Raw genomic sequence first — 14,206 nt, forward strand, 5'->3', positions numbered from 1 at the left:
ATGAGCGTAACCTGCTCCCTCCTCTTCAGAGATTAAAGCTAGATGTTGTGCGCTGGCGCAGGCTACCGCTATCTCCACTCGGGCGCGCAGCTCTTTTCAAAATGATGTCTTTGCCGCGGTTTTTGTACGCTCTCCAGAATACTTTTGATATTATTCCGGCGAGCTATTTTCGAGAGGTGGAGAGCCTGCAGAGACGATTATTTTGGGATGGCCGCTCGCGTATCGCCCTTGCTAAACTCACACTTCCCTGGTATGACGGGGGTATAGCACCTCCGGATATCAGGCGATATTACTGGGCCTCGCAGCTGAGTGCAATCAATCATGCAACGTATGCTCCTGTCCCTAACCCTGCATTTGTGATGGATAAATATCTGCTACCGGGCGGGAACTACAATAGGGCACTCTATTCTAGGGTGGCGGGTAAGGACTTATCTGGCCCCACCAAGATTGCTGTACGAGTGTGCCATGATGCGACTGCGGCAGTGGGATGGAGGGATCGATTAACTCGAGCGACCCCTCTGTATGCGTCTGAAAGATTGGGATGTCTCTGGAAAACGAAAGGCTTTGAGAAATGGGACATGATTGGTATCAGTACGGTGGGCGACTTCTGGGCCAAGGGCAAAATCAAGACCTTTGCGGCATTGAAGACAGAATATGACCTGAGTGATAGGGAATTATTCAGGTATGCACAGATTCACCATGCTTTGAAATCGGCCTTCCCTGCGGTGACCGTCATACCAGAGTCCTCCCCCCTTGAAGATCGGGTCCTCGACGGCTACGTGCCCGACAGCACTATTTCTTTGATTTACAAAAAGTTGATCAACAGTCGGGTGGATCTGTTGGTACACCTCAGGGAGGCTTGGACCAGTGACGGTCTGGAACTGAATGACGAGGACTGGCAGGCTGCATTATCCTCGCCAAAGGAGGTGGCGATTCCTGCCCGTCTCCGATTTGTTCAGCTCAAGATATTACATCGTATATATGTTACGGGTCCGCGCTTGATTCGAATGGGCTATTCCTCTGACGGGTTATGTAAGCGCGGTTGTGGAATGGTTGGAACTTTCCTTCATATCGTCTGGGAGTGCCCAGAGGTGGTGGCGTTCTGGAGTCGTGTGCATGCTGTGATGGAGAGGGTCACTGGAGTGGTATTATTGCCCAAAGCCAGACGCTTTCTGTTGAATGTGTGGGAGCCGAATGATTATAACGTGGCGCAGACGCAGTGGGCGAACCTTGGGAATATGATCGCTAAGAGAGACATTGCGCAATTGTGGGGTTCCCAGCAGCCGCCCACGGTATCGGTGTGGAAGGAGAACATGGACTGGTGTATGTTCAGAGAGAAGACTGTGTATGTGGCCGGGGCAGACCGTGGAAATGGAATAAAATTTGGAGCCAGTGGAACGCATACCGAGGGAATATATGCACGCCTCCATTCATTGGGAGCCAAGATGTCCCCCTCTCCCCCTGATCCGACATTCTACGTATTTCGTACTTTCTGTTATCTCTGATTTGTTTCCCCGCTGACCCCCCTCCCCCCACCTCTCTGTAATATTGCTCTGCTGTATAACAATTTGACTGGGTGTCCTCTGTGAATGCATGTCCATGCGCACTGGTTTTTTTTTGCCTTGTATGTTGCTACCTTTTTCTTAATAAAAGTCTGTAAAAAAAAAAAAAACAATGCAAACAGAAGTTTGATAAAAAAAATAAGCAGGATTGCCTCAAAATCACATCTGCACTCATCACTTCGCTGGCTGCTTTGGGGACAATGGGTGGCCTCTTGGCCCAGGGGAGGCCAATTTGGGTTCACCGCTGACTACTTAGCAGGGATTAGCTATCTAACAGATGGCAAAACAAAGAGCAGCTTTAGTGCTACCTCTAGACTTAGAGAGCCAGGAAGGGATTCTCATATTAATCCTCAGGGGCCTTCTAGATAGTCAACAAGGAAAAACTTTTTGACCCTGTCGGGTAGTAGTGCACAAGAAGCTGGAGACAATCCTACTCTGTGGTAGCTGGGGCAGCGAGGCTTCTGGCTAGTAACCGGTAAAGCTTAGAGGTCTGTGAAACAAAAATGCTTATGACTTCCCGGACTTCAAGCTGCTAGAAATTACCTGGAAAACCAGAGAAAAGACAGTCTGAATTAAAGGGATAGGCAGAAATCTGGAGCCGAACTGAACATAAGCGGGCAGCTTGATCATCTTATCAGTTCTTTTCGTGGGGTGAGCAGGTGGGACTTAGAAGTGCCAATGTTGTTAGTTTGGAACACTGGTTCTGTTCCTTCCCTCTTCTTTTTATTGTTGAGATGCCTTTTCGATAACAGCTTGTTCAAATCTTTAATCCAAGAACACAAACTTATGATATTACACATTAGTATTACATTAGGCATAAGTTTGTTGTACTGATGTAAAAAAAATATGTTTTAAACAAAAATTGGCAGCATAAGTGTGACTGAGAAATGGTTTGCAAGCCATGTTTCTAGAGGAAAGGATCTCATCTTGTCCCTGTTAAGGTATTCCAGTTCTATCCAGGATTTCTCTGAGGAAGTCCAGGCCAGTGTGGCCATCTCTTTTCTGAAGATCTGATTTTTAAATCCATACTTTCCTACTCTAGATCTAGCTGGATTCGGACTTCCAAAATAACTTACATAAACCATGCCTATGATGAGCCATGACCAGTGTCTGTGCTTTTGACTCGAGTACAACAAACAGAATTTAGGTGGCCTTCTGACATGTTCTACCAAGAGAAGCACGTTAACTAACATTTCTTTCCTGCAGAGGTTAATATTAACTTCTAAATCGGTATTGGAATCAGCATACATTAAGTTCCTCCTGGGTTTGCAGAAAGTCACAGTGCCATTAACCTGCAGTGCAATCATCTTTGAAGGCGTAAGGAAGTGCCGCACAGAAGGCAAATGATTAATTCGCCACACTTGCTTTTTTAAACATTTACATGACGAATAACTGGTTTTAACCTTTGTACACTGGTGAAGATGTTTCATCATTAATACAACCCACCCATGAAAATTCAAGCCTATTTGCAATACATCCGGTCTAGCCTATAGCATATATATGATCGAGTTTAATAGCAGGGTACTCATACCTTTAAGTGCAATTACTTTGCTGGCAGGGTTCATGATGGCACTATCAGCTGATATAGGTCTTCTAATAGGGGTAGTGGGATCGTTCATGTCAATTATTACCACCTGTGCTTGTTCTCCCACCTTCTCTCGAATGCAGATGAATTTGTCCGACTCCATTGTCAGGGTGCTAAAGCCAATGTTTGATGGGTTTATACCAAGGTTCTGGAGCTATAAAGAAAAACGAAAGTCAAAATCAAATTAAACCTTATACATCTTAACAATATTCTAGTGCACAGAGAATGCAAGTGTTTTATTTGTTGTCAATGTGCCAGCTTCTTTCCCCGGATTATGTATACAAGCCGTAGGGCACAGTTACTCAGGAAAATAAAGTAACTCTAAACGCATTATGTATCCTTTCACAGTAACAGCAGTATTTTATCAATAGTCTTCTCCTGCACCTATGGACACATCGTAAACAATTATTTTAGTTAAATTGTTTTATGCGTGGGAGTCATCAGAAAAAAGGAATGTTGTGCAACAATTTAGATGGACTATATGACAATCTATATGTTTACACAAGAAATTTACAATCTAATTTTCATTTATACAAATATGCTTTTGACACCACAAAGGTTAGACGAGGTTTAGTAAGCCTATAATCAACAGCCTTGTTTCTTCTGCTAGGATACACGGTTTTGCAGGAAATTTCTCAAAGTTACAATATCAAATGTCTTATTTTTATTTTTCGACATTCCTCTTCCAATAGCATCGTAAAACCTAATTGTTTCCCCTATCTTATCAATAATCAGTCTGGCTCTGAAACCACTGCTTAGGTATTCCACTCAAATTATGCAACTAAGCTGCTGGGTTCGGAAATGAATAAATGCACCAGTATAATACTACCAAAGAGGTACCATCCTGCAGGGCAGATGTCTACATACCTTAATGAGAAGCGGACTTTCTTTGGGGGATGTTGCGCAACCTAACTCCAATCTCTGCCCATACTAGGTACCCCTAAATAAAACACCCGGATACGATCCTTCTCCATTTATACATCTTTAGTATAGAATGAAATGTCCTTCCTAATGAGGCTTATCACGGTTATAATACGATGTCAAGCAGAGTTCAACCACCCTTCTCTACGTTTCGCTGTTCCAGCACGGAAGCTATGAACTCTTAGCAACAAGTACCTGAAATCCACCCAAGACCAGTAAGGAATCCGCCTTTATCCGTTGAAGCTCCCGCACCCTCTTTATACATAGCACAACTCGTGGACAAATCATTTTCCACTGCTTTTGCCCCTTAAGAACTCGCACATCTGCATCCTGCATGCAGCTGCTACTCGCACTCTTCGCTAACAGGGACCACTGTGAAAAGATTGCCCATTTTTAAAACCACCAACCTCGCAAGTTGTGAACAACTTTTCTATACAGAGCTCCACAATATCCATGCTTTACAAATTCTTAAATTAAAATGAATTTTAAAAAAAATGGCAGCAGTCGCGTGTTCATGCCAGTATTCTAGTTTTACATAAGCAAAACTCCCCAGCTTTGGAAAAATTGTTGCTTTTCCTTGTGTACTCAAAACACGTTTTTTCCTATATAGTGGCATGGGAGAACACTGCAAGAATGAGTATTGGTAAACACAGATTAGAAGAGTTCGACATGGCTTTTAGAGGGCCTAAAGGGAGTATAAACTATCTCTTCATTAAATAGACAAAACATTGTAGCATGATGAGAGTGTAATTTAGATACTAGAATAAGTACAATAAATGAAGATGAAATTGCAAAACAAGTAATCTGAGGCTATTACTCTCCATATGAGCTTTTGTGACCGGAAACTCCTCATGGGGACAAATTGTGGCACATTAGGGCTCAAGAGGAGGGGCCATCTTGCTCCATGGACCCTTTCCTTTAATAAACTCGGAGGTTCGCATGGATGGACTTGGGCAGTACGTCCATGTGAAGGGCAAAGTGGCAGTCATCCAAAGACATTAACTGCTTGTAACCCCACCTCCGCTTACTTTGGAGACTGCATATAGTGAGATCAACTTGCAGCCACCCTCCAGAGGCTTACGGTAATAGAGGACAATACCCACGCCAACATGAAAGAAAATCTGGATAGCTACCGGAACTGTTCCACTGGTACTCAGAAGGCCCCCTTTCCTCTCTGCTTTGGCACCTTCCCTAGGATTGCATGATGCATGGAGGGCTAGGCACAGCCTTGCCCTCCATGCATCATGCGTCTTCTACCTGCGCAGTTTGTTACTAAGTCCTTTTCTCTTAACAGCCCTTTCTTTCTGGCAGCCAGACATACTATCTGTAACTAGCTCTGAGTTGCACCTGAAGTGGTGGCCTATATAGATTGAAATTAATTACCTGTAGCGGAGTTACAACTCAGAACTGCGTCCTGCCAGTAGGCATTGAGTCACGATGGTAGCGGTCACCCACAGTCATATTGAAGGCCTGAGTGCCCACTGGGGATGAAGTGCCTTGCGCGGTCGCCCCACATATGCTGCAGCTTATCTGTGCAGGGCTGTGCCGGTAGTGCAATGCACGCCCCACCCAAGGAAGCTCTCCTGGCTGTTGGTGTGGAATGAGAGAGAGCGCCGCATTGGGGGGCACGAGAGGGGTCAAATGAACCAACTAAACCAGATAAGACAGACCAGTTGCAAGGAGACGAGGCACAAACACTTTCATGGTACCACTTGGAGAAGACATGGGGGAAGAGGCGGTGTGAGAAACAGAAACTGGACCTCACACTCCTGTTGTGGAACGTAAATTGCCTGGGTAGTAGACTGAAGCCGTGGTTGCGGTTTAAATTCCAGTCACTGATCAACCCTGACATTCTCCTACAAGAAACCCACCTGGTGGGAAACTGCATTTCCTCTGGGAAGGGAAAGTTCCAGCTGTTGGTCCATTCTGGCTTCTAGTCAGGTTCCAAAAGGGGTGTGAATCCTGGCCCAGAAAACACTCCCCCACAACTGTCACTAGGACGAGGACCGACTTGAGAGAGTGCTATGCCACAATACTGGTGGAGTGGAACTGGTGCAAGCGGACGGTGGTCTCATGGTACTTCCCACACTAAGCCTTCAGACCGGATGTATGACGTTACAACGCACGCTTTTACCACGCATGCTGTTACAACGCAGTTTTTACAACGCATAGCGCTTTGGGGTGCTGGATAGTGAATAGTTTAATTTACTATTCCAACTCCAGTCCCCGTGGACACTAGGGAAGGTGTTGGATAGTAAATTAAATCTATTCCCTATCCTAGAGCGCCCCCCATCGCAATGCGTTGTAATGGTTTTCGTTGTAAAACATGCGTTGTAATAGTACTGCGTGGTAAAAGTTGCGTTGCAAAGGATGTTCCCCCTTCAGACAATACTCCTGAGGGACCCAGGAACTTGGTTAGCCAGTGCCCGGAGTCCACATTTATTGGGGGAAGAGGGGGGGGGCCTGAGGAGGGCATCTAAAGGGGGGGGGCACTAACTATGAATGGGGATTTGGACATCATCACTGGGGGCAAGCAAGGGAGCAGAGAAAACACACCTGTTCCATTTCGCAGAAGCAATGGGTTTATTGAACGTCTGGTGGGGGAAGGGATTTGGGTTGGCAGGCGGACTGGGTGAAAGGAAGGCCAAAGGTAGGTCCTCAGGGTCAACCCCACGGGCGGGAGAATGGCAGAATTGACAGATAACATCGCTAGGGCTATTCAAGACTTCCATCGGTTGCAATGCAAGGCTCCTAGTGAAGATTGGAGGAGGTTTGTACAGGATATCCCTGCTCCAGTTCTGGGGAACAGCAAAGACTCACGCTTGAGACCCCTATAGAAATTGGGGAACTGCTTGAAGCCAAACAGAGTGGAAGATTCCCCGGGGCCAATGGTTTACCTTTAGAGTTTTAAAAAAAATGGGTAATTGGCAGAGAAGGGGAACCACTGTGAGACATGCTTTACGGTGCACAAAAGGATTGTAGCCTCCCAAGCGGCCTTCAAGAGGAGACCATGGTTATTATCCACAAGAAAGCCAAACCACCTGAGGGCTATGGGTCCTATAGACACATCTCAGTATTCATTATCAAGTTAGGGTCTTAGTAAAGGTGTTACCATCTCACCGGGGTCAAATCATCGATAAATCGATTATACTGGACCAGTGGGATTTTATGACCCAAAAGGCTACAAGTGTAAATGTCCAGAATTTGTAAAGCGCACAGCTACCTCCCGAGAGGTGTCCCAGCGCTGGGGGCAGTCGGGAAGATTAAGCGAGCTATTGCCCAGAGTCACATGGTGCAGGGCTGATCTGCCGCCAGCACCGGAGATCAAACCGTGAGCCTCAGAATCCTGAGGCAGTCACCCTGGCCGCTGGGCCACACCTCTTCCACAACTTCAGGAGCATATTTGGGAGCTTGGCACGCAGGGACAGGATGGAAGAACCCACAGTGCTATCATTAGATGCAGAAAAAGTATTGGACTACCTCGAGAGGTCATATCTGTACCCCATCTTGGAGAAGATGGGTTTCGGTCTAGAGTTTTGTTTCTGGGCAAGAGTAATGCAAGCCAACCCTGTGGTCAGGATCAATGGGGCATTCTCTGAAGAGTTCACACTGGCTAGGCTTTAAAAGGCAGGGTCGTCCACCATCTCCACCGCTCTTCCAAATGTGGGGCATTCTGCAGGACTTCAAATGGAAGGATAGAATCTGCCTTTATGCTAATCTACTGCTATACCTGGTAGATGCGGAGCCTTCATTACCAATATAATAGAAATCTTAATCTTTGGGAACAACTCAGGCACACGGACTAACTGGCAAAAATTGATACTTTTCCTGATCACCCAATAGACCCTACCCAATAACTGGGAGCTCCCTGGCACTTGCAAGTTAGTCCTGGTATATGGGGAGGGTATGGCTACGTACAGGAGGTGGTATCCCCACTAGCATTCTAGGTACTAGAAGCCCCGTTGCATATCCATGCCATTTCACAATATACAAGATGCTCACCGCCCATGGGCTGACCGGAATTCACATCTTGTGGGCAAGACGGGAGCGTGATCTGGGCTATTGAAGGATGCAGACTGAGAAGAGGCCTTCAGATATCCCACAGAAGGAGCTATTAGGGCAGGGTTCTGCTTGGTGCTGCTTAGGAGTCTCTATTGTGCATACTACACCAGAACTATACTGTGTTGGGAAAACTGAAGTGGACGCATGCTGAAGGGGCTAGGGCCAGGTGGGGAAACAAATGCACACGCTGTGGGGGGGGGCGGGGGGGGGGGCTTAAACGCACATTCAGCCCGTTTGGTCCAGGGTGAGCCAATCTATGGCAGGAGTCACAGGGGAAAATATAAATCTCACCCCTGCAATTGTGACGCTGAGAAATTGAGAGGGGTAAGTGGAAATCAAATATGCCTAAATATGATGCAGCATCACCCGGGTAATAGCTAGGAGTAAAAGTGCAGCTTTAGGGGTGGGAGGGCCCTGAATCTGCCTCCTGTGACACTGTGGTAGAGGAATATGGACTGAAGTCAATGAACACAACATAGATCTACAACGCAGGACCAATAGCGAGATTATGGGGACATTGCCCCTTGACCCCAAGGTGGCGGGGGGCTGGCCTTAATGGACAATTGACAGGTCCCAGCTACTTCTGAACTGAATACTTGCTGGATGCGCACTTTGGTGTGGTGTTTAAGAGTTGTTTCACTTTCTTTAACAAGTTATTGATGAAGAAACTAATTGAAAATAAATTACATTAAAAAAAGAGAGAGGACTTGGACATTTGAAGGTATGATTGCTTAACCACTGATTCCAGCTTCAGTTAGGACAGTTTATTAGTCCCTGTATCTCAATTTATCTGTGCTTAACAAAGCTCTGGCATTTTTAATAGCATGCCAAGAGCTCGTAATAAAAGGAAGGTTAAAAAAGAAATAAAAATAGCTTCTAGAGAAAAAAGAAAGATCTTTTCAAAAAACGTCAGTTTGCAATTCAGTTATCACACCCAAGAAGAGACATCAAATTTAGACTGTTATTGAGAGCTAGCAAAGTACATGCTGAAGATATTAAACCCATTCATTGATGAGTCTGCAAGAGCAAATACACAATTGATAAATTTTAGTCTTTTTATCATCAGTGGATAGCTGCTAGTACATTTCTGCTCTTGTTCCACTGTAAATTACCTGTCAACATCTAGGCAATTCGAGCCACCATATGGAAGGTTTTGTGGGTATGACAAGAAACCTTTAAAAAAAGTCTGTTTGGCGTACACCAGAGAGAGGAGGCCGAAGTACACTGTCCAAGGTCTTGCTGGGTCGGGGCAGAAATGTTCAAGATAACCAAAGTTCGTGAATCTCGGCCACAAATTGGCACAAAGATTCACCATAAGCCCTGGGGTGTCATACTGAAGGTGCCAGATTGTGTTCACCCCAAACTATAGAATGAATGAATTGAGGACTGTGTGCAATTATGCACGTGTATAGCGTGGTAAAGGGCAGTCGGTTATTAACTATGTTCTCTACTTTTAATTGCACAATCGTCTGCCAATGTCTGCTCCACTGCACACCGATAAAACGAGGACATGGGGCATGATGTGTAATGTTCTGCTTCATTTGAGAAATGCAATGAGATGCATGTAACCGCCTTATGTGAATATTAAACTGCAAGCTTAATTGCTGTACATCATCCGGAAAAACAAGCTTGGAACAAGCCAGGAGGCCTTCATCATACCAGCGTCAACTCAGTCCTGCTTACATCCAGTTTCACCATTTGCCACCAAAGGTGGTCAATTCTCCAAGTTTAGGAGTTCTTGAATTACACTGCTGTGGCTGAAAACCAGTTTGTCACCATTTCATTTAAAACCCTTGACAGTAAGTGCAATGCAGAACTGAAGCTGAACTCGGACAAGACGGAGGTCCTCATCCTCGGACCCACCCCCTCAGCCTGGGACGACTCCTGGTGGCCGACCACAATGGGAACAGCACCAACACCCATCGACCATGCACGCAACTTAGGATTCATCCTCGACTTCTCCCTCTCAATGTCTAAACAGGTCAACGCCGTCTCCTCCTCCTGCTACAACACCCTCCGCATGCACCGCAGGATCTACAAGTGGATCCCGACCAAAACAAGAACGGTGACACATGCCCTTGTCAGCAGCAGACTGGACTACGGCAAAGCACTCTACGCAGGAATCCCAGACAAACACCTACGACTACTACATCGCATCCAAAACGCCTCCGCCTGACTGATCGTCAAAGTCCCTTGCCGCAGCCACATCACCCCCCACCTGAGAGACCTACACTGCCTCCCCGTCGACAAGAGGATCACCTTCAAGCTCCTCACCCACGCACACAAAGCACTCCACAACGCCGGACCAGCCTACCTGAATAGCAGACTCAGCTTCCACACCCCCACCCGCCAGCTCGGCTCCGCCAGCCTTGCCCTGGAACAATAGCAGCAGCACCGCTCCCCCCCCCTCCCCTCAGCGCCTTGAGACCCTCACGGGTAAGTAGTGCGCTTTACAAGTACTTCGATTGATTGATTGAATGCACAGAGGAGCACCAATACACACGTCCTTCATGAATGGTCTGCACAAGGGTCATGTACGGCTTTGAAACTTTCTGAGCAGCAGGTGCTGGCTAAACGTGAGAAGCAGAGTCAAGCGGAGTATAATGCAACACCCATAAGGTTTAATCAAACAGGAACTGTATTATTGGGGTATATATCTGCAATGTGCAACCGCTGTGTGGTATACCCCACAACATCCCTGATAAGGTGCATGCACTAATAGAAAAGGATCTTTCCCTTAGAATTTTGACACCTGCAGCCAAAAACGTTTGGGACTAGGAATGCAGAAAACTGATTCTAGATATCCATAGGCAGCTGACCTAATCTACTGCTACAGTCAATTTGTGAAGGCAGCCAAGAAAATTAACACAAATTTTGTGGTGTCCACAAGGTCGCCGTAGGAGGATTATCCTGTTTAGAAATTAAATAAAGTTCAAAACATTTGATAAACTCATGGAGAAATTAAATACTTAGAGTGCAAAACAAGTAAGAGGATCCAACGATAGCTGGACCCAGAACCTAGACACCTAAAGAAACAAATAATTTTCAGGAAGATCAATTGCAACAGGATTCCGAGATGAAAATGCAAAACAAAATATGAGAAAGAAAGTTTCATTAGAAACGTTTTGAAGGTCAGATTGAAGTAAAATTGGTTTTATCTATGAAAGATATACTTCATGTTAGTTGTAACACAGATCGAGTCATAACTTTCCTCAAAGATGTCCTATTGCACATAATAAAGCCAGCTACAAACACATGACATAGCATAACATGTTAATGGCTTCACAACCAAGTTTGAGAACCGACAACTGCTGCACAAGGCTCACCAGTGGCCTTGTCGTGTCATAGGGTCAGTGTGCCAGAATATAGCATAGTTGAAAGAGTACTTATTTAGACTAGTTCATGGACTTCAATAAGGTTAAAAAGAGAAGATACCTTCTATGGATTAATTTTTATGTTTTAGATTAGGGACCTGGAAGTTGCTTGACATGTCACAATAGAACTGGGGCCCAAATAGCTACATGTACTTATTAAGCATTAACTTACCTACAATGCAATTGAGCACAGTATAGTAAATAAAGCAAAGGGGGTGGAAGTAAATCAATTATCAAGTTATTAAAGTATATTACGATTTTATAGTTATTAAGTAAAAACATAAGGTAGTACAGTAAGGCAAGGGCAAACGAGTCTAATTTTGTCAGAGGTTAAAGGAATGAGGGCTTGGCAGGGGGAGAGGGATGGGGAAGAGGGGAAGAGGGGAAGAGGGGAAGAGGGGAAGAGGGGAAGAGGGGAAGAGGGGAAGAGGGGAAGAGGGGAAGAGGGGAAGAGGGGAAGAGGGGAAGAGGGGAAGAGGGGAAGAGGGGAAGAGGGGAAGAGGGGAAGAGGGGAAGAGGGGAAGAGGGGAAGAGGGGAAGAGGGGAAGAGGGGAAGAGGGGAAGAGGGGAAGAGGGGAAGAGGAGAAATTCCAGCAAAACGTGGCACCTGCTCTTTTCCTGGCTACTTTTTTGACATTCCAGACTGACAACTCTGAGAGTCTGGTAATTGCCTTAAGATAACTTTGTCAACCGGTATGCGCTGTGCAGTCGCTGACTACCTTAGCCTCCCAGAAGATGCAGCAGTGCAACAGTGAAGTCCTCACTGAGCGCCATTCTGGAACATTTTCAGAACCTTTTGATGAGGTGGGTCGTTTCTACCATCAAGGTGAAACAGGTAGTCTTCTAGTATGAAAAGTTTCGCTCTACAGGAGCAAGGGCAGCTGATGCCATGCAAACCGTGTTGGATACAATGAAGATACTGAATTAGAGGTTGATGTCAATGTAGAATCTTAAGGATTTTGCATGGCTGACAACTGGCACCAATCCATTACCAAACCTGATGAACCTTTTTGGTTTTGATGATAATCTCCTTCTTGAGTTGTTCCAACTTAAGACAGGCCTTAGCCATTTCGGACTGATCACAGTCAAGAATCTGGTTGGTAGGTGTCTGAAGAGGGCACAGAGCAGTTGCTACCATTGACTTTTCTGCCTGCCAGACTCCACAGCTCTAACATAAATCCATTGGTATTTAACGCAACAAGACTGCACGCCAAGTGTACCTCTTATTATGCAAAACAAAAAGAAGCGAGCCCAGACTCTTTGCAACCTCTTGTGGCAGGTATTAAACGAGTCAACCACGTGGAACAAATGCCTAAAACCGTCACTCCAAATTATTGAAGCAAAAGACAGATGGGGAACCAATCCGTCAAGCAAATGCCTGGCAAGAGGGCTAGCAAAGCTAGCTAAATTTCTATCAACTGCAATGGATCCCAAAGAACTGAGCAAGAAAGTCTTCTGTCCAAACTACGATCAACCAGACTGGCTGTTATACTTAAAGCAACCCCTCTCACTGGAATCAAAAAGACAATCAGGATGCAGCTAGGATTAGTATCCCTCAGGGGCCATGGGTAAGGGAGTTTGCGAGGCTTCTCCAACCAGCAATGCAGGCTGTACCGTGCAGTTCCCAAAACACCACGACATGGGCATTTACAAAACATTTCTTCCATTAAGGAAATAATGGCTACAACTGATTTTGAGCCTTCTGAGTATAAGATCTTGTAATGAGGTGCTTGTATGCCGTCTCAGGGGGTCCGCCTGCCAGCTGGATGGACCCGTGTCTTAAATTTGCCAAAGAGGCCACCAAAGAACAGAGTCAGAAGCTCACCTTTCTTGATTTCAACCTTGTGTTTAAAGTTACACAGCGGCTATCCTCCCTTTATATTACTGTTATCTTAGCTGTAATCTGACAGCATGTTTTAAGGACCTTTATTTTTATTAAATCACGGCATAAGCACTTATTGTCCTGTATATCACTACAACCATGTGCATCATGGGGGTAGCCATGTTTAGAGGTTTGTATTCCTTTCATTCACTAAAGCGCAGGCACTTTATTCCTCATTTTCATATTTCTATATATTGACGCGCAATAGCTGCTGTTTTCATGGATAAGGATGGAAGAGAAATTGCAATGATTTTAGTAAAGTTGTAGGGATGCCCATCAGATATGGGGTATTTTTGGCTGGCCTCAACATTTTGTTCTGTTTCTTGCAATGCCCAGTCTAGTGTGCCACTACAAATGACGAGACCTAACCCTTAGGCTACGAAACAGTAAATTGCAACGATCAGACATTTATATTTAGAAGAAACTATGAGCGCAATGGGGGTTGTCTTGAAAATGGTGACCAGCCACAAGAGGGAGTTGTGAAGGAATCAGGGAAAGACAGTCTCCTGTGGTTCATTGATTGCAGGAGACCAAGTGGTTTCAGGGTCTGCTTGGAACTAGCCTCTCAAGGAAGAAGAAAGTGGAAGCTATCCACATCCTTAATGAACTTTAGAATACCCATGAATGACAGAGGGCAGTAATAGCTAGTGGCTTAAAATGGGGTTGATGATTAGTTCCTGAAATGAGCCAATACACAGCCCAGATGGAAAGTACATAACATGACTGGTAAATTGGCGACCGTATAAAGAAATATACGAGTTAAATATAATCGAGGTGAAAATTAAGTTATCAAACCCATATATTTATCCACATTGGATCA

At 45.3% G+C, this 14,206-nt stretch overlaps 1 protein-coding gene across 1 annotated transcript in view; it reads right to left on the bottom strand.

Annotated features, from left to right (window-relative positions):
- The window catches only part of CLTC (clathrin heavy chain), a 987,367-nt gene that overhangs the window by 812,105 nt on the left and 161,056 nt on the right, over positions 1-14,206 (bottom strand). Inside the window, exon 2 of the mRNA XM_078679837.1 lies at positions 3,094-3,301. Coding sequence (XP_078535963.1) covers positions 3,094-3,301 — 208 coding nt within the window. The remainder of the gene's footprint in view (positions 1-3,093; positions 3,302-14,206) is intronic.

The sequence above is a fragment of the Lissotriton helveticus genome, chromosome 3_1 (assembly GCF_964261635.1).
Source record: "Lissotriton helveticus chromosome 3_1, aLisHel1.1, whole genome shotgun sequence".
NCBI lineage: Eukaryota > Metazoa > Chordata > Amphibia > Caudata > Salamandridae > Lissotriton > Lissotriton helveticus.